Below are 25,418 nucleotides of genomic sequence, written 5' to 3'. Positions count from 1 at the left end.
TAAGAAAATTACATCTGGAGCCTCCGAAAACTACAGAAAAAGCTGTGGATCAAAGAAATTAGAAGGCAGCAGCAAATTGTAAATAATATATTTTGAAATTATAATTAAAATTAAGCAGAGTCAATTTTCTGATGCATTGAACTATTAAAGATTTATAAGTTCTAAAATCTCAAATATTTCTGAGGTAACCGCTTCAGCTGAGATAAAGGAAAGGTATCTTATTTGCTGCTTCACTGCTTAAACCAACACACAAAAAAATCAAGTTTATGATTATTACTAATTATTATGTTTATTACAAAATTATGGTTAACTCTTAACAGTATGTGAAAAAAGATCATTTAATGTTGTTTTAGTCTTTCCTTAAAACTTAGAGTTTATAAGTTCCTTAAACTAATTAATTTCAACTTACTGTAGCTAAATGTCTTCTGAAAACTTTAGGCTTAACTCTATGTAATATTTTCATCATATCAACTGATAGCTTATAACTGATAGCTTATAACAGAATATTGAAGGAAATTGATTTTTTTCCTGATCACATTTGTATAATAAACATTTATAATGTGGTTTTTGAAAAAAAATTTACATCAGAATTGTTTCCCTGTTCGTCAAGTGTTCCTTCCAGGGAGAGCAACAGTACAGACTTCTGTGTTTCCGCTAAGCAATTGGACTTCATTGTGGGGAGCTTCAGTAGGAAAATGTGCTCATTATGGCAAACACAGCCTTATTAAAACCTGTGGTCCAAAGTGAAGATTCAAGGAAATGGGACTCAGAATGCCTCCATGCTATTCTTTGCTTCTTGCCGTTGGAAATCTTTGGGAGGCCCAATAGCACCAGACGGAACATGGGAAAGTAGGATTATGTTTGAAGTTTAAAACCTGGTTTTTCCCCAGTGGTGCTTATGTGAACATTTGTAACTTGTGTTTTGGTCGGGATTGAACAGTCTCTGTGTTTGAGGGACAGGAGTTGTGCAGAGCAATTGTCTGTGGTGGGTGCATCCTGCCTGGGTGGCCATGGTCCAGCTCACCCACACAGCCCCACCACACACTTTTATTACCAGACTGTCCCAGCTCTATCACTTCCAACTTGTTTGTTCTTAGGCAACTTTTTTTTTTTTTTACTTTTCTGAGCCTATTTCCTCATCTTCAAAAATGAGGAACATAGTAATTCCTTCCTAATACTGAGAATTAAATGAGATAAATGATAAAATCAGCATGTAAATGCCTATTTTTAAATGATTACAACTTAAGACTGTCTAATTCATATGGTACTTTGGAGAAATAATAGTTGCATTTTGGCTAATAGTCAAGATTCAAAAGCTTACACCCAAATTCAGATGTCGCACCTTGATAATATGGTTATAAATGTTGAAACCAGAAGTATTAATATCTTTGTTCCAGACTGTCTTTCCAAGGTTATTTATAGTGTGAACAGCCTTGAAAAGAAGTGATTGTGTCTTCCCATGAAACCAAGGGCAGGTTTGCTTACAGCTTTGGAAGTTATAGATGGTATCTCCCACCCACCCCCTAAGTAAAAGATGTCAGTTCCTTACACTCAGGGTTCTTCATCTGTAACACAACTCCTGGAGTTAAGGTATCAGCTGGTCCTCACTGTATCTCCCTGTGTGGCAAAGTGAGGCTCAGGGACTGGAGTCAGATACGCTGATGCTCTGATGCTCATGCTGCCTCCTATCTAACGAGTGATAAAGACCCTTTTCCCTGTACTTGGAGTCTCATAGGCTCTGCCAGCATCTAGGAAACTGTTTCGTTCTTTCTTGTTATCTTACAGATAAGATATAATCTAAAATCTTAGATCATTCATAGTTTTTTTGACAGTTTTAGTAAGATATAATTCACATACCACAAAATTCAAAAATTCAAAGTGTACATTTCAATTGTATTTAGTGTCTTCACAGAGTTGTGCAACCATCATCACAATCTAATTCTAGAACATTTTCAACACCCCCAAAAGAAACCCTATGCACATCAACAGTCATTCCCATCCTGTCCTTCTCCCCCTCTCTGCAGCCATGGTAGGTCCATGTTAGAGCACAGGGCGGGGAGGGCGGAAGCAGAAGACCAGATAGGAGACTTTGGCTCTACTTCAGAGGATAAACGGTAGTGGCATAGAGCATGGTGGCAGCAGTAGAGGTGGTGAGAATTATCTGTACAGAAGATATATTTTTAAAGTAGTGCCAGTAGGATTTACTGACCAGTTGGATTTGCCAAGAGGGTTTGCTGATGTATTTTCCATGAGGTATGAGAGAACAAGATGAGTAAAGGATGAGTCTACAGTTTGGGGCATGTGTAGCTGGAGATTGAGTTGCAATTAAGTGAGTCAGGGAAGATTGTTATAGCAAGTTTTGAGGGGGAGGAACAGGAGTTCACTTTGGGCATGCAAAACTTGAAATGTCTGTTAGATATTATGGTAAGGTTGAATATGTAGTATATAATGCTCTAGACTGCAGGTGAGAAATACTCCTGAAATGTATGAATTTGAGAATTGAAGGTCATAAGACTGCATGAGATCACTCAGGAAGTACATGAAGGCCAAGAAGAGAAACAGCCCTAGAACTGAGCCCTGAGGCACTTCCACCTTTAGAGGTCAGAAAGATGAGGTAGAACGAGCAAAATCAAAGAGCAAACACACCATTTTGGACAGAAAGATTTCTCACAAGAACATTGCATGTATTACATATTCTCTTTGTTGCAGGATGTGAAGATAATCTTTTGGGAAATGTGTACTCAGACCTTGGTGTGATTTATATAATAAGCAATGGACTATTTTCTAATTTTGTTTGATTCCTAAGAAATCTAAAATGTTATTTGTTATTAAAAACAGTGTCAGGGGAAGGTGCTCCAGGCCCATAAAGGAGAACTTGATGAAGGTTTTCCAGGGAAGATGTGGAAAAGCCCAAGTTTTGCTAGACACTGAATAAAAGCAAATAAACTGTTGTTTAGTGTTTTACGTCCTTCAAGATCCACATAAGAAATCATTATATCAGATCTTAAATACCACATATTCAAAGATATATCACAGTGGTACATTAAGATCAGAAGGATAAACTGAATTTAGAGACTTGCTTTGAAAAAATTTCATGGTATAGATTATTTATTAATTTTTGATTCTGGCTTTTGGCTGCAGGGTAAAACTTTGAAAGGCATTTATTTTTAAGTACAATTTCATTTCTGTATTTTCAAAGCCTTGCAAGTCAAATTTTACATATTGAAGAAAAAAAACTGAAGCACCCGCTGCATCATTGCTATTCATTTCCCCTTCACTATAAGGTGCCAGAATTCAAAAAAAAAAATTTTTTTTTGTAAAGCTAAGGTGGTGTCTTGTATGATGATGCCAAACATCTGGGTGAAACTGAAAAATATAGTTAGTCATCAGTGTTTATTACTATCTGGATATTTGATGTCACGGAAATGATAAATCATAATTAGCATTTCAATTTGTCAAGCAGATGTTCATTGAAATACAAACACAACCTACTCCACAAGCTGGAAGGACATTTTGATGACCCATAATTGTTCTTTGGCTTCCAAAATTTAAGGAGGAAAAAAATATTAACATAAACAATTCAATGATGTGTGAAGATGGGGTATGTTATTTTATAAATATGATAATTTACACTAAAATGATAGCACACTGAAATTAATTTAACCCGTTGTGTTTTAATGATATTACTGACTGAAAACAATAGCAGGAAGAATTATAAATTATATTTAAGTTTCAAGCATAATGCATATTTTTGTCAGCTTTTTTTGTTTTAATTTTTTTTTTTTGTCTTTTTAGGGCTACACTGATGGCATCTGGAAGTTCCCAGGCTAGGGGTTGAATCACAGCTATAGCCGCCAGCCTACACCACAGCCCCAGCAACGCAGAATCTGAGTAGCATCTGCAACCCACAGCACACCTCATGGCAACACCAGATCCTTACCCCACTGAGTGAGGCCAGAGATCAAACCTGCAACCTCATGAATACTAGTTGGGTTCATTACCACCGAGCCACAATGGGAACTCCACTCTAAGCCTTTTTTTGTAAGTGATGTTGACATAGTAAAATCCTTTCCATCATAAATGAATATTTGTCTTCATTGGGCTACCAGGATTTGATTTGATGAGTGAGAAGATTTCTCAAGGAAACTATCTTTGGTTGTCAGTTTGTTAAATGTTTAATATTACCCAACAGCTCTCTATTGCTAATTCTTTAGAAATACTAAAGCTGTAAGAAGCCCTGGAATTCTAGGCAATGGAGGAAAAACACGGAAAGGCTTTCTAGCTATACCTTTTTCTATTTCCAATTTGAATTTTTCATTTCTACCCTGACCTTTATTTTATGTATGTATGTATGTCTTTTTAGGACCATACCCACGGCATATGGAGGTTCCTAGGCAGGGATCGAATAGGAGCTGTAGCCACTGGCCCACGCCACAGCTACAACCACCTCAGATCCAAGCCTCATCTGCGACCTACACTGCAGCTCACGGCAATGCCAGATCCTTAACCCACTGAGGGAGGCCAGGGATTGAACCTGCATCCTCATAGATGCTACTCAGATTTGTTTCCACTGAGCTGCAGTGCACGGGAACTCCTCTACCCTGAACTTTAATTTTTGTGACTTATTTTTTCTTTTTCCTAATAACCTTTGTTTTTGAAATAGTCTCCCTCCTACTAAAAGAAAAACTTCAGGAATAAAGAAGAACACAAGGAGTACTAAAATTATAAAAGGAAAGGCACTATTGTTATAATGACAACATTTCAAAATAATTATTGTGAAAGGCAGCATTCCTTTGGATGTATAGATTCTGGAATGTTTATTTTGAAATTGTTCACTACTTTGTTGACCTACATACATATTGCATCTCATTTGAAGAAGAAATAGTATTGCTAATAATATATGTGTACTTCTATAGAGATTGTATAAATTGATGATGATATTTATAAGAGAATTTTCCTTTTTCCTTGTCAGTGCTAGCATTTCCTAAATATACCACTGGATGAAATAGGGATCTACAGCTGTAAAGGAAGAGATTCAAGCACAAAACAAGGTGGTAAATCAGAATTGAGAATAAGTTAACTTTTATTTAAAACATAACATACTTTTGAGCCCGGTAAAGGAATTTTAAAGAAGCAGCAGTAGAGCTGTTAAGAAGCAGTTAAGAGCAAGTACTCAAGCAAATTAACTGGAGGATGAGAAAGTCATGAGATAAACCAGTAAAAGAACTTAATTGTGATCAAGAAGAAAGAATTAGAAAAGAAGGCAGATTATCAGGAAAGAAGGGAATGAATATCGATCAGATTTTCAGACAAACCTACTAAGAAACCCCAGTCGGTGCTAATGCCAGTAAGAGGCCAGAGATTTTTCAAAACCAGCCCTCTAGGGATATACTGTAGTTCATTGTGAGTAAGGGTGGGCTTTGGAGAATGGTCATTGTCATCTCTGGCCCTATACTATGGAGTGAGATGCTTGGGACAGGAAAAGTCTGTGCTTTGTCCTCCCACACAGGTGATCAGCCCATTGGGGATGCCTGTAATTAGGATTTCAGAGATTCTTCATTGTCTCTCAAAAGACTGCCAGGGCATCTCTTATTGACCAGTCTGTGTCTTTCATAAGCACCTTATCAGATTTAGAGATACCAAAGATGGCAGGGATGCTGATAGAGGTAAGATATGAGAGGCCTAGAGAAAAGATACAAGAGAGTCTTAAGATGAAAGAGAAAAGGTAATTTTGGAAATGGAGAGACTGGAAACATCGCATTCTGGTCAGTGAGTATTCACCAGACTTACAGAACCAAGTTCCCAGCTGTTAGAACTACAAAAGTGACATAGATAATCATGACATATGCTTATTTTTAGTATTTTATAGATATTATAAACTATCTCAAAAAAGAAATTAATGTTAGCCTTTTATTTTGAAAATAAACATAGTATGGGGAAAGAAGAAATGAAACAGCCTGGTTGCCATTTCTCATTGGAGCCAGTTTAGAAAAGAAAACAAACAAACCAAAAAATTCTTAAGCCCAATAGCGATGTTCATAACAATTTTCCTAGTTTAACTCCTTTTCTTTTTTGCTAAGGAGGAACAGTTGTATTTTTGTCATTAATAGAAAAGGGAACAGTGCCTAAGCAGCCTATTATAAATTCTTCTGGGAAAGCATATTACAAATAATTGAAAACAAACCTGATTCTGTGAACTTGGCAGCAAATGTGTAACAGAAAGCAATTCAGCCCTGGCCCCTAGATGATTGATTAAATGTTTTATTCCCTTTACCTTTCATTCACGCTGTGTTTGTCAGAGGAAAGAAAAAAAAAAGGTTGCAAAACAAAATCCACTTTAGACAACTTGCAATAATGATCAATGACCTTGAATCAGCTGTTTAGTCATTTTTCTCAAGTTTTAATGTTTCTGAATATTCGCTATTCTGCATGGCTTCCTGCAGAAAATGAGGCCCTGAATTTCAGCATACCTCCCACCCCCGCCAGCTAACCAACAACATGAGCTTCTTAGAGGGCACGGCCCTGCAGCTTCCTGTGGTCAGTTATTAGTGTGAGTCCAGCAAAGGAACAAGAACACTGTGTACTCAGTGAATCTACAGAAAACTTCATCTTCTGGTTGTGTGGGAGGAGAGGTCCCTTGGTGCAGTCTGTTTCTTTGAAGGGACTAGAGATCTGTTGGTGGTGGACAGATGTCAGGGGTGCACAGAGCCAATGTCTTACAAACTTAGTAAATAAATGATTATGACTCAGTTCTGTACTGAATAATGGTAGGAACCTGAACTTAGGCTACTGTTGACATGGATCATATTTGTTGTTGTTATTATTCAGTAAAACATGTAAAATTGACACTGAACCTCTTCAATGAAACATTTCCTTAAAATCTTGATATTTTTGAATGGTATCTAGCCACCTGTGCATATCCCAAGGCTGTGTTCCAAACCTAGTGATTCCAATGAAATTTTAAGCATGAAGACAAGATTTCCAAGGATGCATCCTTTTCCTTTTCATCTTTCTCTTCTCACAAAACACTTTCTAAATGTTGGTAATTGTATTGCCTCCTCTTTGGCTGCCCTTGTGTTGGCACTTGGTCCCCTACTCTGTCCTCAGCCCCAAAGGCCGTCATGTCAGGAGATGGGAAAACAGGCCATCATCAAAGCAACAGTCCCAGCATGGAGGTGGAGGGGGTTTGAGCGAGAAAGTCCTCTGATCTTTCTTTTTCAGAACTGCTTTTGTGAAACTGTATATGAACAAGGAGGCAAAATATAGGCAGATGTTTTACTCTTTCTTCTTGATGCATGGTCTCCCGCTGAAGTTCAACATCCTTGGCATTTTCAGAGTCATGTCTCCATTGTGGGTGGGGACTTTGTCACTACTGCTGCCGTTGTCTGAAGCTGTCCAGGTTGGTGACAGGTAACTACTGTAAAGGAGGAGGCACATCCTGCCTAGCAGAGAGACACACAACCATTTGTGTTATTTTTCTACCTCTTTGGAGAGTAACAACAATTAACAATTGTTTTTCCTGTGCGCCAGGCATTTTATATTCAGGTTGCATGAATTATGTTTCTAATCTAGCAAACAGCATAATAGGTAGGTATTATTATTATCATTTGCCTTTTATTGAGGAAACTGAGGCACAGAGGGTTAAGTCAATTGCCTAAATTTACACAAGTAGTGAGTGGCAGAGCAAGACTTTGAACCAAGCAGTCTGCTTCAAAATATATGGTCTTGAACTGTGATTAACTGTTTCAACACACACACTACACATCCACACACACAATTATACAGAACACCAAGAATGGTATTAGTCCAAATTTTAAAAGCAAATATGCACAAACATCTTTGTAGTCTTACACACAGACTCATTAATAGTCAGATTTATAGGCCCAATGAGTAAAAAATTGCCTCAGTTATGGAATTATGAAATTTTGTTCTATAAAAAAACCCCAATTTATTTTGCTGTTTTTTATTCTTTGTGCAATGAGAAGTATTAGGATTGGAGAGGTAAAACCTGTAGGTTCTCCTTACCAAGTTAGGCTAGGTTTAAAGTAATAGAACACATGATTTAACTTGAAAAGATAGAAAGTTGATCAACTATAGATGTACAATTTGACTCTAAAGACAAAATAAAATGAAACACCACAGGAATAAAAAATGTAAGAGATGAGTGGAGAATAAACAAAGATAATGAAGGATACATTACAAAGTTAATAATGTAAAAGTAATAAAAAAAGAGGAAAGATGGCAGAAGAAGGAAACATTCAGAGAATGTGTCTGTCTTTATATTGGTGGGAATAGGCAGTGGGTAGGCACCTGTCAGAGGATGGAGGGTGTGGGCAACCAGCTCGGAACTCTAATTTGTATACACATAGGTTAGGGATGATTAGAAATATGGATAACCTAGGGGGCATGCTCAATCTTGAGGACCTTGTGCTATGTTCAAACCCATCTCTAAGTATGTCTCCATCATTTAAAGTCTCTGACATCTGATATTGATCCTTTCTGAACATTAAATTAGTTGAGGTTGCCAGTGGCCACCCCAAAAATGCCATTCTGTATAACTAGGAAAAATCAAATTCATGTATTTTCATAGCTTTCATTTATATATTTGCAACACACAGACACATGCAGGCACACACACACCCACATATACATTTCTTTCTAAGGAACCCTTGAGTCAAAGAATGAGAATGAAAGAGAGATTGCATTTCTCTTTCAAGTACGCATGTAGGTTTTGTTCCAATCTAATGACACAGGATCTGGCACGGTATCTAAACCTCTTGCTCCAAAATTTTATTTTGATTTTAAACAAGTGTTCCCACACAGGGACTGAAAACAAAACAGGAAAATGTTGCTTAAGTTACCCTTTGTGCTGTTATTATATGGCTTTCAAGTGTACTGATTGTTCTGTCCTACCAATGTAGGTCATTGTACTCTTGTTACTTTTTTTAAATTTGGAATTTTCATTAATAGCTCTCCATACTAAAGAAGAGCATATTAGTTGCATGGACATTTATTTTTGGTATTAACCTATTATTGTTCACTTCTCCTTATAACTTGAGATTTTAGGACTTTCTACTTATTAGAATTTGCCATAAAGTGCAAATTAATTTTTTGTGTGCTAGTGTGTGCTTTTTACTTACTAAAATGCTTAAGTAAGAAACCTGTCCTAACCAGTTTCATTTATTTTTAAATTTTTAATTAAGGTATAGTTGATTTACAATGTTGTGCCAATTATCAGTTTCATTTACTGTGATGTTACTGGATTGGCTCTTTTCTGAACAATTGATGCTTTAGCCTTAGACGGGTTCTGGTTCTGATTTTGGGTAATGTAGAACTTTGCTTCTATTTACCAGGAGGATCTCTACTGATATGGATCAATACCAAGATAGTAATCAGGTCTGGGACTACTCCTTGGCTTATCGATCCTCTGTGCTTTAATATACTTCATTCCTACACCTTTTGCAGGAGGCCTGGACACCATATGACCTGGTAGTAGTTCCTCAATGGTGACTTAGGGCGTAGTAAACAGTTTACCCAAAGAAGTCTAGAACGGGTAAACTAGTAGGATAAACCTGATCCAAATTCATGAAGAAAAAAGTCAAGAACGGGGGAAGGTGAACAAGCTAGATAATTCCAGAGGAGCAAGAGCAGGATTATAAAGAGAAAATGAAGTTACAATACCAGTGGCCGTCACAGACAGTATTTCAAATAAAGCAAATAAATAATGGAGATAGGGCATAGAGAAGATTGTCTCACCCGTGGTGAGCTTAATGTTGCTAGAAGTCTCAAAATAGTGCCTAGATGACCACTATTATTCATTCAGCAAATGCCTATTGTAATGGTGACCTGAGGACCTCAGCCAATGAAGTCGGACTAGAATTAGAATACAGTTTAGCTATATGAACTTAGCCATACTTGTTAAAATTTGTGTCTGTTTTTTCTTCTTAAAAATGTAGGTAATAATAAACAACCAATCTCATGAGGTTGTTGTAAGCATTAAATGAGGTAATACTATATGGGTTAGTACATACAGATTATATGCAAGAGTGTCTAGTATTCAGTAAGTATGCAATCATAACCACAATTGTTTTTATGTGTAAACTCTTGTGTATTGCAAAAAAAATTTTAAAAATAGCTGTGAGGTTGGAACAGATGACTCATGATTTATTCTCTTAGTCTGTCTCTGGTTAAGGCACATCCAAAACAAAATTTGGAGCAAATTTTTGAGGATAGTGAATGAATTCTTATTCTGGAGAGTTTCCCCTCATGGTCTGCTCTGAAACTACTCCTTTAGGATTCTTTCCTTGCTGTGAATTTCAGATGATGTCTGTATCCCTATATAGTCTTTGCTCAACAGCATGAAGATTTAGTAATAACATCTGCATTTGATAAAAATTAAAAGAAGCACTCCCAAAAGAGAAGGAGAAAACCTATTTTGATAACTCTTCTTTATCCATGCAAAGATTATATACTTTAACTGGAGAAAGAAAAATATAAATGAAAAATTTCCAACTTGGAATACTTTTGAAAATTACTATTTGAAAATAATTATAAATGTTAAAATAGATACAAAATGAGCTCATGTGTGTCAATATCCTTTTAGATAAAAAAAGGGAGTGATATTTACATTTAATTATTTCCCCTTTTTGAAAATTTCAGGGACTTAGTTGTCCCTATGTCTTTAATACATCATGACCAGTGGGATCTTCCATTCAGTTATGATGGATTACATGTCACCCATCTGGACAGGTTTCAGATGAAACTAACCTAAACTCAAAGGGCTTAGAATTAAATACTTTGCTGGATTGCTTTGACTTGTAGAAGGCAGAAAGACCACCAGAAGCTTTTTGAAAAGAAGGACCATACCAATTTTGAAACTTTGAGAAAATTGGAAGTACTAAAGCGGCTGAGGCTTTGCTTCTGTTTTTGATCTTTCCAAGACACTCAGTCCTTCTGTGTGTTAATTCCATAGTTGTTAGAAGGCACCGCCACATGAAATCTTGGTTTGGTACAAAAAATAAATAACTCTGAGTAACTCTGATACAGAGAGATAGAGAGAGAGACAGAGACAGAGGGAGAAGGAGGTACTCTTCTTTGACCAAGAGAGAAGCTACACAACTTTTGGAGCACAATATATTAAATAGTTTCATTAAGAAAGAAGAAAAATAAAAACGTAAGATGACAAATACTCATCAAAGAAAATTGATTTTCTTATCTACTGTAGTTTATTGATGATCATTGCTTTGACAGTAATGAATCTATGTAAGTATTTCATGGAAGGAAAAGCTTTCATCCAGGAAAAACAAATTCGATAATTCTAAGGAACAGGAAGAAAGCATTTAAGTTTCAGGGGCAATTGAAACCAATTAGATGTCAAAAGGAAAATAGTTTTATAGGAGCTGCAAAAGACCTGTTAAGACTAAGCTTAGGATAGGCTTGTCAGTAATATAGTCATATTTGTTAAATAGTTCGTTAAGCCAACATTTTCTTATATTCTTGGAAGAGGTTAGTTAAGGAAATTAATGTCACACAGTCTTCAACATTTTACATATTAAAATATTAGGAGTTCCCATTGTGGTGCAACAGAAACAAATCCAACTAGGAACCATGAGGTTGCGGGCTGGATCCCTGGCCTTGCTCAGTGGGTTAAGGATCTGACATTGCCTGAGCTGTGGTGTGGGTCACAGATGTGGCTTAGATCTTGGATCTCATGTTGCTGTGGCCTAGGATGGAAGCTGTAGCTCTGATTAGACTCCTAGCCTGGGAACCTCCATATGCCGTGGGTGTGGCCCTAAAGAGCAAAAAAAATAAAAACGTATATAACTTTTCCAGCAACACAGTAGTCATGGAAGAATAGTAGCTGTTTTGGTTTGGCTTGCAAACTTCTAATGATAGTGTGATGTCTATTAGAGACCTCCCAAAATAATTCAGTACACTGCACTCTGCATGAAAGGAAAATCTTTCCATTTGTGGGAAGTAGGAATATTGAAACACTTTAGGATATACAAGTATATTGTGTTATTTTTATCTTCAAAAATGGCTCTACTAATTAGTTAAACAATTTCTTGATGATTTATACAAATGTTGGGGCTACAGAAATTCTCATATAATATTTTTAGGTATTTGAATTATTACCCCTCTAATGAGATTTATTGAATTATGACAAATACAATTTATGCAAAAATTATTGATGTACATCCAATAATGAAATTAAAAATATAGGCGAAATAGATACAAAGTCAAAATGTAAACCATACATACAATACAAAAATTGTGAATGTTTGAGTGAAGAAAATTAATTCATTGGAAATTCTATTACAGTCTAAAATATTTGGACACTGATGTTGATTTATCCATTCAACAAATAATTATTGAATCTACTGTGTGCTACTCACTATGTTAATCACTAAGACCATATTGTAAATAAGACAAAGTTCATATTACCCCTGAGTTTACAGTCTGGTAGCAGACACAAACAAGTAAACAGGCAATGATAATAGTAGACTCAGAGAATTCATAGGAAGAGCTCCAAGACAGGCTGTATTCATGGAAGGGCAGAACTGACATTTTCACTGAAACTTTGAAGATGTATAAAGTATGTTGTGCTAATAGGAGCAGTAAAGAGACATAAAAGGTCTTTGACGAAAGTCCCAAAGGTGAGTTAGATCATAACACAAGAGGGGGAGTGAAAATGCTTCAGTGACCTAGAATGTAATAAGCATTCAGTAAATACTTTTGAATGAATGAGTGACTGACTAAATGAATGGATGAGAAATATTGAAGTATGCAGAGGTAGGACCAGAAATGAAGCTTTGTCTGCAAAGCTTTGTCCACATGTGTTTCAAGCCTTCAGAGTATTTCATTTTCTGGCTGTGAAAATGAGCAGTATTAGAATTAATAAAAGTAATCATGAAAATTAAAGACATTAGTTGGAGGAAATAACAAAATATGAGCCAAAAGAGAAAGAAGACTTTAATAAACTGTGCCTGATATAACTGGAAATAATGGACTGGAAAAGATTCATTTAATAATACCGCATTTCCTCATTAAGAACCTAAAGATAGGGAAATAGCTACTCTGAAATGTTTAAATATTTTATTAACTTATATTATAAATGACATGAGTTTTTATTTATCCAGTATATTTTTATTATCCGTGCATTAATTTTCATATATTCATGTATTTTCATATTTTTAAAACTTTAAAAATATTGCATTAATTTGGAAAGTTTTTAACAACTGCAGTGATAAGAAAGAAAGGTTATTGGTCTGATAAGGTAAGAAAGGTTATTTTTCAATAACTGTTCAGTTATAGAAAATAAAACTAATGACAATCCATAAAGATGATAATACATTTAGTAAAATCTTTTCTTTTAGAAGCAAGATACTCTGTAATTTTTAATTAACCTTATCGATAGTTATTACATGTACATAGGGTTTAAGGAGTCTACTTTATAATTTAAATATATGCTATTGTGTTCTCATGGACTCTTCTACAGATAATAGCATATCATTTATGGGTTGGACTATGAAATAGTCAGAATATGTCCTCAGCTGAAAATACCCTGTCAAAATGAAGCTTTGTGTAATAGAGAATAAAGTTAACTAATGTTTGACTAATATTAACAAATGTAGTAGACCTAGATGTAAGGAAATCTTGACTCAAAGCTGTTAATTCCTGATTTTCTCTAAATCAACTTAACTCAAAATGCTTGGGTAGAAAATGATATTGATGATTACTGTCTTTAATTTCATTCTGTGGAAAAACCATACTCAAAGATTTAAACATATAATAACAGAAATATCTGGTTAATTATTCAGTGAAATTGATTTTCAGGTTGGAAGCTAGTTGAATTTGCTATTTAGAATTTACATAAGTTTCTTTATTTAAAAATCTTTACCTAACACTCAGTTTTATTTAGGTATTAGCCTATCTGGGAATTTTATCAGTTAACAAAATACAAATTCCTGAACTCTTGGGACTTTTGTTCTAGAGAGTGGAGAGAGATAATCAGCAAGGTAAAGAGGTAAATCATATTTATGGTATGTTAGTAGAAAAGTACTGTGGGCAAAAAAAATTACACTGTATTAGAGAGTCATGGAAGGAATTATTGCGAAGATCTCATCTGAGCAAGTTTTGAATGAAATGAAAAAGTGAGCATTGCAATATCTGGGAAAATAACATTCCAGCAAGGGACTCCAAATTTAAAAACCTGAGGTGAAAGCCTACCTGGTATGCTTGAACAAAGATGGCAGCCTGGCTGCAGCAGGGTGGAAGAGGGAAAAAGTAAGAAAAGAGCTCCAAAAAGCCATTGTTTTCTCCATTGGAAATATTAGAGGGTAGCAGTGGGGAGGTGGCATTGCAGATAGTATAGGATCTGACAGTTCATTGTAAAAATTTTGGTTTGTATTGGTAATGAAATAGGGAAGCATTGGAAGGTTTTACAGAAAAGCATGATGAGACCAGAGTTGTATTTTATGAGGAATATTTATGTAGTTCCCCAAAACAGCTGCTAACCTCAAAAAAAAATTGCAAGCCATTGTTGAGGTCCCAAATGATGAGGAGAGAAGAAAAGCTTTTGCTCTTATTCAAGAAATAATGACTTTCATGCAATTTGCTAATGATGAACGTGATTGTGGCATGGGACTTGAGATGGGAATGGGTTTCTTTTGCTATGGTTTACAGTATTTTCATAAAGGTGACAGGTTTTACCTCTTACACATAACCTATCGAAGAGGAATCTCTTTCTTTGCAGACATTATTGAAGATTATCTGGCAAAGTATAGGAAACATTGACCAACTTGCAGCATGAGTAAGAGTTGGCTTTGTTTGGTCTAAGTATTTTAAATTATTACTATTAAGTTTGTGATTTTTAAAAGGAATACAGAGATTAAATTTATGGAAACATTTACTAAAAACTTTTAAAAAATGGAAAACAAACAAACAAATGAAAGAGCTTTTTGTTGCAAATAGACTCTAAGAATTGGAGCAGGAAGACCTGTTGAGATCATTATTTTAGTGCCTGGATACAAGATGATGAAATCTTGCACGGAGATGGTTTTAATGGAGGTGGTGAGAAGTGTTTGGATGCTGGATATATTATGAAGGTAAAGCCAACAAGATTTGCAGACAAACTGGGTGTAGAAAGAAGGAAAACTACAGCAGGCAAGCATGACTCCAAGTTGTTGTTCCTAGATCGTTGAAAGGATAGAATTATTTAGTGGGATTGAAGACACTGGTGATGAAGAGCAGGCACTCAAGTTTGAGATACCTGTTAGAAAGCCACATAAATAGATCAAAGAGGCAGTTGAATTCTGCATCCCAATCTTCAGAGGAGAGAGCAAGTTTAGAGAGATAAGTGTGGGAGGCATTAGTGTAGTATATTTAAATCTGTGAACTCTGGTAGTGTCATTAAGTATGGATAGAACTGATCCAGTAAATATGATAAGGCAAGGACTGGGCACTGTGGTACTGCAATATTAGAAAGTTAGGGAGGAGAGAAGGTAGTTAGTGAGGGGAATTGACAAGATGTAGCTGGAGCAGTTGGAGGAAAGCAAAGACAGTGTACTCTCCTGAATATAAGTGGAGAAATCCGTAGTTTCAAATGCTGCTAGTAGATCAAGTATGACAGAGACTGAACATTGACCACTTGGAATTCCTGTTAACCCCCCAGAGCCAGAGTCAGAACCTTTGTTTACTCTGTGCTAGAAACACAGTGGCAAATTGTTGCACTGTCACCTTTTCCTAAGCTTCATACGTTTCACCTCCTTTCTCCAAACATATGCGTTCTTTCTTTTCCATGCCCCGAGTAACATAACATACAAGCGGTTGGGTTCATTTTTCAAAGTTACCATTGTGACTTTATTCTCCCTCTCTAAACTAATATCATATTAATCATGATTAGATTTAAGAGGTTCTCATAAGTCTCACCCACTCATTTATATACACATTACACATTCTTTGACCACACCTATAGGTAGCTAATCTCATCCTACACATGAGAAATTATTGTTGTATTTCCTGGGGTCACCTTACTTTCAAACCATTGTACCAACTTCATTGGCACCCTTAGAAATTGATGTATCAAAGGGGATTTTAAAATGTTCTCAGAGCACCTCAGGTTAATTCCATCCATTCCACTACTCATTTCAAGTTTTCTTATCCTTATTATATTGATCCTTGAGTAGCCTTCATTTCTACCACATCCATTCACTCAACAAACTTGGGGAGGATATTAGGAACATAGCTCTTGCAGTAACGTAAAGCAGATGTAGTTATAGAAATAGAAAAACATAATAAGGGACCATCATCCATACTAGAAACTTACTAGTTGCTGCATAAACCATCTTTAAATTATATTGTAATAATGAAAGTAAAAATGCCATAAAGGCATGAACTTCTTATCCATCTGCAAAGGGAAGCCAGTTTACATAGCATACTTATTTGGATAAGTGGAATGTAATATTGATTTAGTCATTTGGTCATAAAAATAGATCTCTAATGGGTTTTTCCTCTATCTGTAAAAACTGATTTCAAAGAAGAGTGTAATTTTAAAATCTAAAAAGAAAAACAGTTTTCAATCAGGCTGATATTTTCAGTTGGTATGAATTCCTTTGACAGCGTGAGCATATATCCACCAACATGTCTGTAGTGGAAATTATTTCAGAAGATGCTAGAGTGCCACAGACTTCCCACGGCCTTGCAGCAATACGGTGGTAGTCTTGAGGACTGATGCTTTTCATCTTTTTAAAGACAGACACCCTCTAGTTGTCACCCCATAGGAAATCAGGACGTATGCTAAACTATCCAGTGGACATGGAATTACACGGCGAAACGCCAGTGGTAATATCGTGTCCAGTATTATGATTTATTTTGAAAGAGTTAAGAAAAGAAAAGTGTAAAAAGAAAAAAAAATGATGGCAGTAAGCTGCACACAACATGGCCAAACAGCTGTCTGGTTTTATATCTCAGAAACAGCTTGGGACTGACTATACTCACAAGAGCTCTTGGCGGAGTAGCTTGTTGAAAATACCAAAGCTGTGAGGAGAAGTGTTCTTTTGCTGAATCTTTTCTGTAGTTATCATATGGTTTATTAACCTAAATGAGAACATGTGCACTGTTTTTTGTAAAGTTCCCGTATGTATAAATGAGGCGCTTACTTATTCCATGTACAGCACAAATACAGTCCACCATAGTATCAATGCCAAATAAACCTTAGTAATTTTCAGAAAACTTAATCCTAGACATGTACTGATTTCCTCCTTTCATATAGCATTTTTTAGGAGCAGTCAAGGAAGAACTTGAAAGACAGAAATTTAAGCATGAATTCAAAGGTGCTGGTGATTTTTTGGGTGCCAAAATTAATGTCTAAGGGGAACTCATTTTAATTGCTTTATGCATCTGTTTATTCCTTCTTTAACATTTAATTGATGTTAAATGAGACAATTTGATTTTAAACACATTTTTGTCTCACATACTAGATGCCAGAACTGAGGAGAATATACAAGATCTACTTGACCCTTTTAGAATTTTCTTTTAGAAGGAGAATATTTTGTATTTTGAGATTCAGTATTTAGGAGACCTTGCATTTTGTCATCCTCAAATGTTGATTAAGTAAATTTATTCTTGACTAAGTATCCAAGGTAGACTCAATTAGCTGAGACATTTCATATTTTTATCATGAGGCATTTTAAGTCTATTCTTTGTGACATCAGAATTAGTTTCTCATCTCAGAGTTTGCTGTATTTATTCCTCTAGCGACTCAGTAGTTTATTGGCAGTCAGTTTGTAAAATGCTCTCGGGGATTATCTAAATGCAGGATATTAGGAATGGAAACACATATTGCCTCTCCTGTCAAAAAATATAATTAACACACATGATCTATCATCTTGCAAAAGAGGATGAAAATTCCAGCGGGTGATCTCTAGTCACAGTTCCCAGTGCACTTTCAGACTGTCGTGTTCCTGAATAGCTTTGGGTCCAGCACAGGACTCCTTTCTTCTTGCATTCCTGTCTCTTTTAGCCTCCTGTGTCTGTGTCCACATGCTGTGTGTGTATGTTTTCGTCCAAAACCTACCACTCAGTTTCAATTTCTTTAACAATGTTGATTTGATTTGATTTATTGCATAGGTAATGAAGCATTTACAAAGTACAAAAAAGTGAAAGTACTTCTTCCTATCAGTATATTGAGAGTTTCCTCGTTCTTATTTATAGTACACATAATTCACCATATAGATGTACAATTTATTTAACCACTGATGGATATTAGATTGTTTCCATTCTTTTGCTATAGCCAAAAAATGCCATAGAAATTATATGTATTTTTATATATCATTAATTATCTGCTGACTAATGATGCATATAACATCTGTAGGATAATTTCCAAAAAGAGCAATTTCTAAGTAAAAATTTGCAATTTGGGTGGTTATTGCTAAATTCACCTCTGTAAGGGTCTGTGCCATTTTATGCTCACACCTGTAAGTGTATGAGAATTCCTGTAGCCCTTCAGTCTTGACATTGGGGAGTATTATTAATATTTTGGGGCTCTGACAACTTGAAAATATGGAAGAGTTTTTTAGAGTGGTTTTAATGAACAGATCTCGTATGAATGATGTTCACTGTCTTATTAAAAGTTTAACAGCCATTTCTGTTTCCCTCTGTTTGAATTGTCCCCTTACAGCTTTTTTCTGTTTTTGTTTATGTTGTTGGTATTTTTTATTGTTGACTCATAGGGGTTGTTTTTGCATTAGAAAAATAATTCCTTTATCTGTGATGGAAGTACTTCTTATTTTAGCAAATGATTTAGAATTCTCTGCCCTCATGAAATCCCTGTGAGAGCATGTAAGCTTCATGTACTTTGGAAGGGGAGCTCCTTGACCATTTGTCCATTTTTTCATGAAAAATGGTATGATTAGATTTGATTTGATTTCTTCTGGTGTCAATTATGCTAAATTATTTTGCTGGAAAATGTATCATTCTATCCAGGTATTAATGTATTTTCAGAGGGTATTTTTCATAGGATGTATCATTTCATTGATAAAGTTTTGCCTTCTTGATCTATCAATGACTAAAAACAAACAAAAAACCCCACAACTTATTGAAATTTCCCATTGTAATTGGAGGTTTGTGCAGTTTTTCTTATAATGTGTCAATTTTTGCTTTCTATATTTTAAGGTTATATAATTAGATACTTGCAAGTTCAGAATAAAAATGAAATTAAGTTCCTAATGGTCTTGTTTTTGTCTGATATTTTCTAACTTTTTTAAACTAAGTTTTCTGATTTTTACCTGTATACCAAAGTATATAATTTCAAGGAGTGATAATTTTCAGAAAAAAATAATGACCTATTTAAGAATTTGTGGAAACCCCAGGAAGGTCCAAGTAGATGCAATGCCTTGGTACAGAGAGATATGAGTAATCGCAGTATATAGAGAGCACCTAAAATACAAATTAATGAATTGGGTGTTCATGTGTCAAAACATTCATAAAATTCCTCAATTACTTCACTGCATTCCAGTAAGTAAATATGAGACTGTATCTGCCTGACTAACTGGGAGAAGGGGAGCTTAACTCTGTTTTTCTAATAAAAATCCAACAAAACCACATATTTAACTGTTGGTAACCTTAATTGTTAAATTATCTCCCATATTCTGTAGATTCACATCTCTTTGATCAATGGGCGACCCAGTGCTGATGACCCTTCTCCTGAACTGCTAGAATTTACTTCTGCTCGCTATATTCGCCTGAGATTTCAGAGAATCCGCACCTTGAATGCCGATTTGATGATGTTTGCTCACAAAGATCCAAGAGAAATTGACCCCATTGTTACGCGAAGAGTAAGTTATGGTGCATTATCTTGGAGCCTGGGAGTGATAATGCACCTTTTGTTTTAATTGTCTGTAAATAATTTTTAAAAATACTCTTCAGTGACTTTAAAATTCCACAGACCTTCCTTTGCTTAAGTCCAAGCTCTACCACTTATTAGCTGTGTAACACTTATCAAACTTTCTAATACTTCTAAACTTTCATTTCCCTTTTGGCACAATCAAGATACAAATACCTGCTTTGTAATATTATTATTATTATTGTTTTCTTTGGCCACCCTGCGGCATATGGAGTTTCCAGGCCAGGGATCAGATCTGAGCTGCAACTGGGATGTAAGCCACAGACGAAGCAATGCCAGATCCCTAACCCACTGTGCCAGGCCGGGGATGAACCTGCATCCCAGCATTCCCAAGGCACCACTGATCCCATTGTGCCATAGCAGGAACGCCTGTAATCTTATTTTTGAGGACTAAATGAGTTTTTCCACACTTTGATCTGTACTACTATAATTGACTTTAGGAGATTCCTCCAGGGAGTGCATGGGCTTTGGAACATATTTGGTTGCAATTCACACTAAGAAACACATTTTCTATCAAGAGTGCGCGCACACACACACACGAGGCATATCACATCACATCCTGATATATCTTAAACTTTAATGTGCACAGAATCAGCTGGTAATGTTGTGAAAATGCAGGTTCCAAGTCAGTAGGTCTAAAGCAGCGCTGAGAAACCACAGTTCTAACAAGTTCCCAGGTGATATTCATGTTACTGGTCTGTGGACCATTTTGTCTAATCAAATAATTGCTGTGTGCTTCATTAACGAATCAGAAGACATTGTCCAAAAAAGCTCTGCGGTAGGAAAAAGATGATTCTCTGTACTATTTTATTTACCCTTATGAATTTTATATCAGAAAAAAGGTTATAGCGCCTTTCAACAGATCACTGAAACCAAGAGCTAGCAGAGCGTTGTTTTCCAATGTTAAATGGGGATTTGAGAGATTATGACATGGATGATGAGCCCAGTTTGCTGTGAGTGTTAGCTGTGCTTCCTGCCATCCATGCCTTGCTAGATTCACTGTTTTATGTCATCTCCCTTATAGGCTGCTACACAACCAGAACATTACTACCAAGTAGGTCAGTTCAGCTGGAAATTCATAAAGCAAATACATGCTAACAGAATATCTGCTATATGACTAGACATGGAGGTCAAAAGAGGATTGTAGGGAGAAATAGATTATGAGACAAAACACCATTCCAGAATGACCATACTGAGGTTAGACTATTGTCACCAGTTGCGAATTGCTGAACCTGCAGGCTGAATATTGAAGGGCAGTGCTTTTCACAACTCCTAAGTACCCCTCACATTTTCTCTTCTCATTACCCACACCTCACTTCTCCATCATTACAGAAAAACTTTTAAAGTTTTACATCCCATGCAACACATTTTCGTGCCCTGTATTTTCCAAACCTGAAATAATTTTACTTTGTACTGCATTTCAGTATATTGTAAATTGTGTTATGCAAAACTAATCATTATTTAACAGCAAGGTTTAGATCTCCCACTGATTTAAAAAAATCACTTTTATTTTTAATTTTTGCATGACTTAAAAAATATATACTATGGAATAATTTTGAAGTGAAATTTAATCTTTGCTGACAGTATATCTATCAAAGAAAAAATCAATGGAAATAAATATGTTCCTTTTATCATCTTTTTTAGAGGCAGAGAGGCGGTTGGGGTGCACATCTATTATTTATAACTTCATTGTAAATAAACCTTTAAAATAGTGCAGTAAATTCAACATATAAATATGGTTTTTAAAAGGACTCAAGTTCAGTAAACACTGCATATAAATATAAACATAAAAATAGGATATTGAACTTTAGCTCCTCTTCATGACTCAAAAAATGAAGCATTATACATTTATATTTAAAACAAACCTCAATTTTAAAAACATTTACAAAACTACTGTATCAGCATTCTGAGCAGCTCTCTGTATTTGTATCTGCCTTATTAGGTTATGAAGTTGGCAAGTAGCAAACTTTTATGTTCACTAAACTTCCTACCAAGTTACATTAGTATAAGATCAAAGTATACCACATAGGATAAAGTAATACAAATATTATAAAGGATGTTATATGGAAACAATAAACACAAACAAAAAGAAAAAAAATTTTAAAAGAAGTAGATGGAAAAAGGGAACTCTTAGCCAGGGAACTTAGATCTGTGTCTACATACTTATTCTCACTAAATGTGTGGGAGTTTTTTAATGTAAGTAATTGGAATAAGAGAATTATCTACCACTGAGATTCCATAAGATAATGTGAGGTGCTCTTAACAACTATAAATGTTCTATACAAATTAATTAAAATTTAAAAATAGCCCAGTTCTATAATTATTAATAATCTTTTAAAAATAGCTGGATAGATGAAAGTAATTAGAAACATAGTTCTACATTAACTCAGATAGGAAAGTCATTGCATGCCCAGTTTAACATAATAATGAAAAAAAAGTGTTCCACACATCTAGTTTACTCCTTACATTACATTAAATCAAACGTGTAGGTAATTACTTTTCATTTCCTTCTTGATATGGTTAAGAAGTGTGTTGTTATGAGCGTGATTTCCCCTAAATTTGTTGATTCCTTTCAAATCCGTCAAGTAAAACAGTCTGCATATAAATCACTGAATTCCTATAATGACAATAAAAGACGTTTTCTTTTATTTCAACTTTTATGAAGAATCATCATCCTTGCTCCTCCCACCTCATAACAATTTGCTCTCAATAATAAGTACTCCAGTATGGACTCTGGGCTGTCCACAAGAAAGAAAATTCTAAAATGCCCACCAAACGTAAATTAGAGGCATTTTGTCTTTGAGGCTATGGTTGCAATGTGAGGACTTACTTGTGCTTCAAACTAAGGATACAAACAGAAAGCCAAGTTCTTAACTGAATGTTCCCTTTGTTACTTTCACCTTGCAGTCTTCTTAACAGGATTTCTCTCTGGATTGCTTTTTGCAGTATTACTACTCCATCAAGGATATTTCAGTTGGAGGGATGTGCATCTGCTATGGTCATGCCAGGGCTTGTCCACTTGATCCAGTGACAAATGTATGTATATTTATAGGATGCGTGGGGAAAATGAAGCTCTGAACTGTAAAATGCTTCATGAGAAACTTTGCTGGCAGGGGCGCTGTGAATGGGTGTCAGGTCCCCACTTAGATGGTGTAACAGAAAGCCATGCCGGGTGAAATAGAGCTGGCAGTTAGGATGATAGACTTTGAAGGCAGGCATCACAGTATCAGAAAACAGATTAGTTTTTTCCAAAAAGGCTCCAAACCGGTCTATCTATTTTGAAACCTCTCTAGCTATGACAGCCTGCTTTATGATTTAGCTTTAGAGAATGCCTGCTATCAATCGACCTAACCCTTTCTTTTAAGAATTTTCATCAGAAAATTAATGCAAACAAATGAAAAATGTGCATGAGTAAATATAAATGACCATGGAACAGGAAGCTGAGGTAGGACAGGGGCAGTAAGGAGTACAGTGGAAGAGAGTATTCAAGAGAGTGTTGAAAACACTGGAATGGTTTGGGGTTGAATTTTTCATTAATGACATTGTATTAAGTGAACGTAACTGAAAAAAAGAAGATGGATGAGCATCTGTTTTTCTCAGTCATAAACAAACTGGTGAAACACAAAAATCATGTACTGTATAACATATGGAAGAAATATATTGAGTAGTAAGAACAGTGAATATAGCTACCTACGTAAATATTTTTTTTTCCTGTGAAAACTGATACAAATGGTATTTTTCTCAAAACTAGTTTTCTGACTAATGCATCATAGAGTTCCCTCCTAGAGAAGATTCAAAACCCTGGCTTTTTTTTCTGGGCAAGGTTTTGGTGCTGCTCTCTGCAGGGTGTGGGCACTATTTATCGTGAGTACTGATAAGCAGTATTTCCCAAGCTTTGAAAGCCCGCAGGGCAGCCTTGGAGGGCCAGTTCCATGCAATAAAATAAGACTGTACTTTAAACATACACAGACAGGAGATTTTGGGCTTGGGGTATTAGATTTCTGCTATATCCGTGGCCCTCCATGCCTAGGAATCTACTCTCTCACCAATTCCTGCAGCAGATGTTAATAGTACTTGGAGGAAAGCCTTACAATGGATTAATCCAACCCAGAAAATCTGTGGATCTCGGGAATCAGAGAAAGGATTTCAGTCTTCAAGACCACTCCTAAGTGGGACTCTGCTCTTTTCTACTTTTGAGCTCAGTAATTCCAGAACCAGCCCAGACCTCCCTCCCTAAACTGTGTTGATCAAATATACCCGCTCCCAAGGCTGGCACCTTTTCCTTCCCAGACTAACAAGAGTTTTGCATTTGGGAATATAGTCCCAGTGTTTTTTTCTTCTCTCCATTCTATTATTCAGGAAAAGCTCCTCACTTATGGTTCCAAAGAATGCTGAAAGGATGCTCCCCCCATTTTTTGTTTTTTCCCTAGAAATCCCGCTGTGAATGCGAGCATAACACGTGTGGTGATAGCTGTGATCAGTGCTGTCCTGGATTCCATCAGAAACCTTGGCGAGCAGGCACTTTCCTGACCAAAACTGAATGTGAAGGTATGTTCCTGAGAGGCAAACAACATTCGTAATTTTTCCTTTCCAGGGACACAGTTGATATAAACATGTGCTCATTCTAGGTGTGCACAAATTTCCAGTGCATACATTTTATCCAAGGCAGTCACTGGTAAGCTCTTTTACACTCCTGTTTTAGAATGTTTAAGCCTTTTTTTTTTTTATTCAACAAATATTTGCCATAACCCATGAATTTACACCTGGGTGACGATTATGAGAAATACATAAAAGCATAAAATACACTTATGGTCATCAGGGCCAATCTGCAGCTTATAGTATAATAGAAATATAGAAATGTGAACAAACATCCAGAAAAAACCTATCAGATATAGAGATTAACTTTCTAAACATACATGTTTATGAAATAGTTGTGAAACCAGTATAGCTCAAGATCCTTCTGTCTATTCCCTTTGTAGTTCCTCCCCTAGTAAATAGCTTTTGAATACCACCCATCATCTAATAAATGGGAGAAAAGGCAGAAGGGAGAAATCAGACCCTATAGGTTGAGTCAGTTTATTATCTGGGAAAAAAAAGGACCCTTATTCTTTAGTTGTATTTACTAAAGGGTAGTGTTTGGAGGCAGTAGCTGGGAAGAATAGGAGAGTGAAAGTTAGAGGGAAGGCAAGAAATCAAGTTAGGGAAAAAAGGGGATTTACTTGAATAATAAGCATTAATATTTTAAATGTGTGGTTAAATGGCCTCAGGTGGCCAACAAGCACATGAAAAAATGCTCACCATCACTGGTTATCAGAGAAATGCAAATCAAAACTACCATGAGATACCACCTCACACCAGTCAGAATGGCCATCATTAATAAGTCCACAAAGAACAAATGCTGGAGGGGGTGTGGAGAAGAGGGAACCCTCCTGCATTGTTGGTGGGAATGGAAGCCGGTATAACCACTATGGAGAACAGTATGGAGGTACCTTAGAAAACTATACATGGAACTACC

At 35.9% G+C, this 25,418-nt stretch overlaps 1 protein-coding gene across 1 annotated transcript in view; it reads left to right on the top strand.

The window, feature by feature from the left end:
- The window catches only part of LAMA2 (laminin subunit alpha 2), a 594,513-nt gene that overhangs the window by 217,977 nt on the left and 351,118 nt on the right, over positions 1–25,418 (top strand). Inside the window, 3 exon segments of the mRNA XM_047758965.1 lie at positions 19,656–19,835; positions 22,850–22,939; positions 24,334–24,451. Coding sequence (XP_047614921.1) covers positions 19,656–19,835; positions 22,850–22,939; positions 24,334–24,451 — 388 coding nt within the window.

This window comes from Phacochoerus africanus, chromosome 2 (assembly GCF_016906955.1).
Source record: "Phacochoerus africanus isolate WHEZ1 chromosome 2, ROS_Pafr_v1, whole genome shotgun sequence".
Classification (NCBI taxonomy): Eukaryota; Metazoa; Chordata; class Mammalia; order Artiodactyla; family Suidae; genus Phacochoerus; species Phacochoerus africanus.
This window is presented reverse-complemented; position numbering and strand designations above follow the sequence as displayed.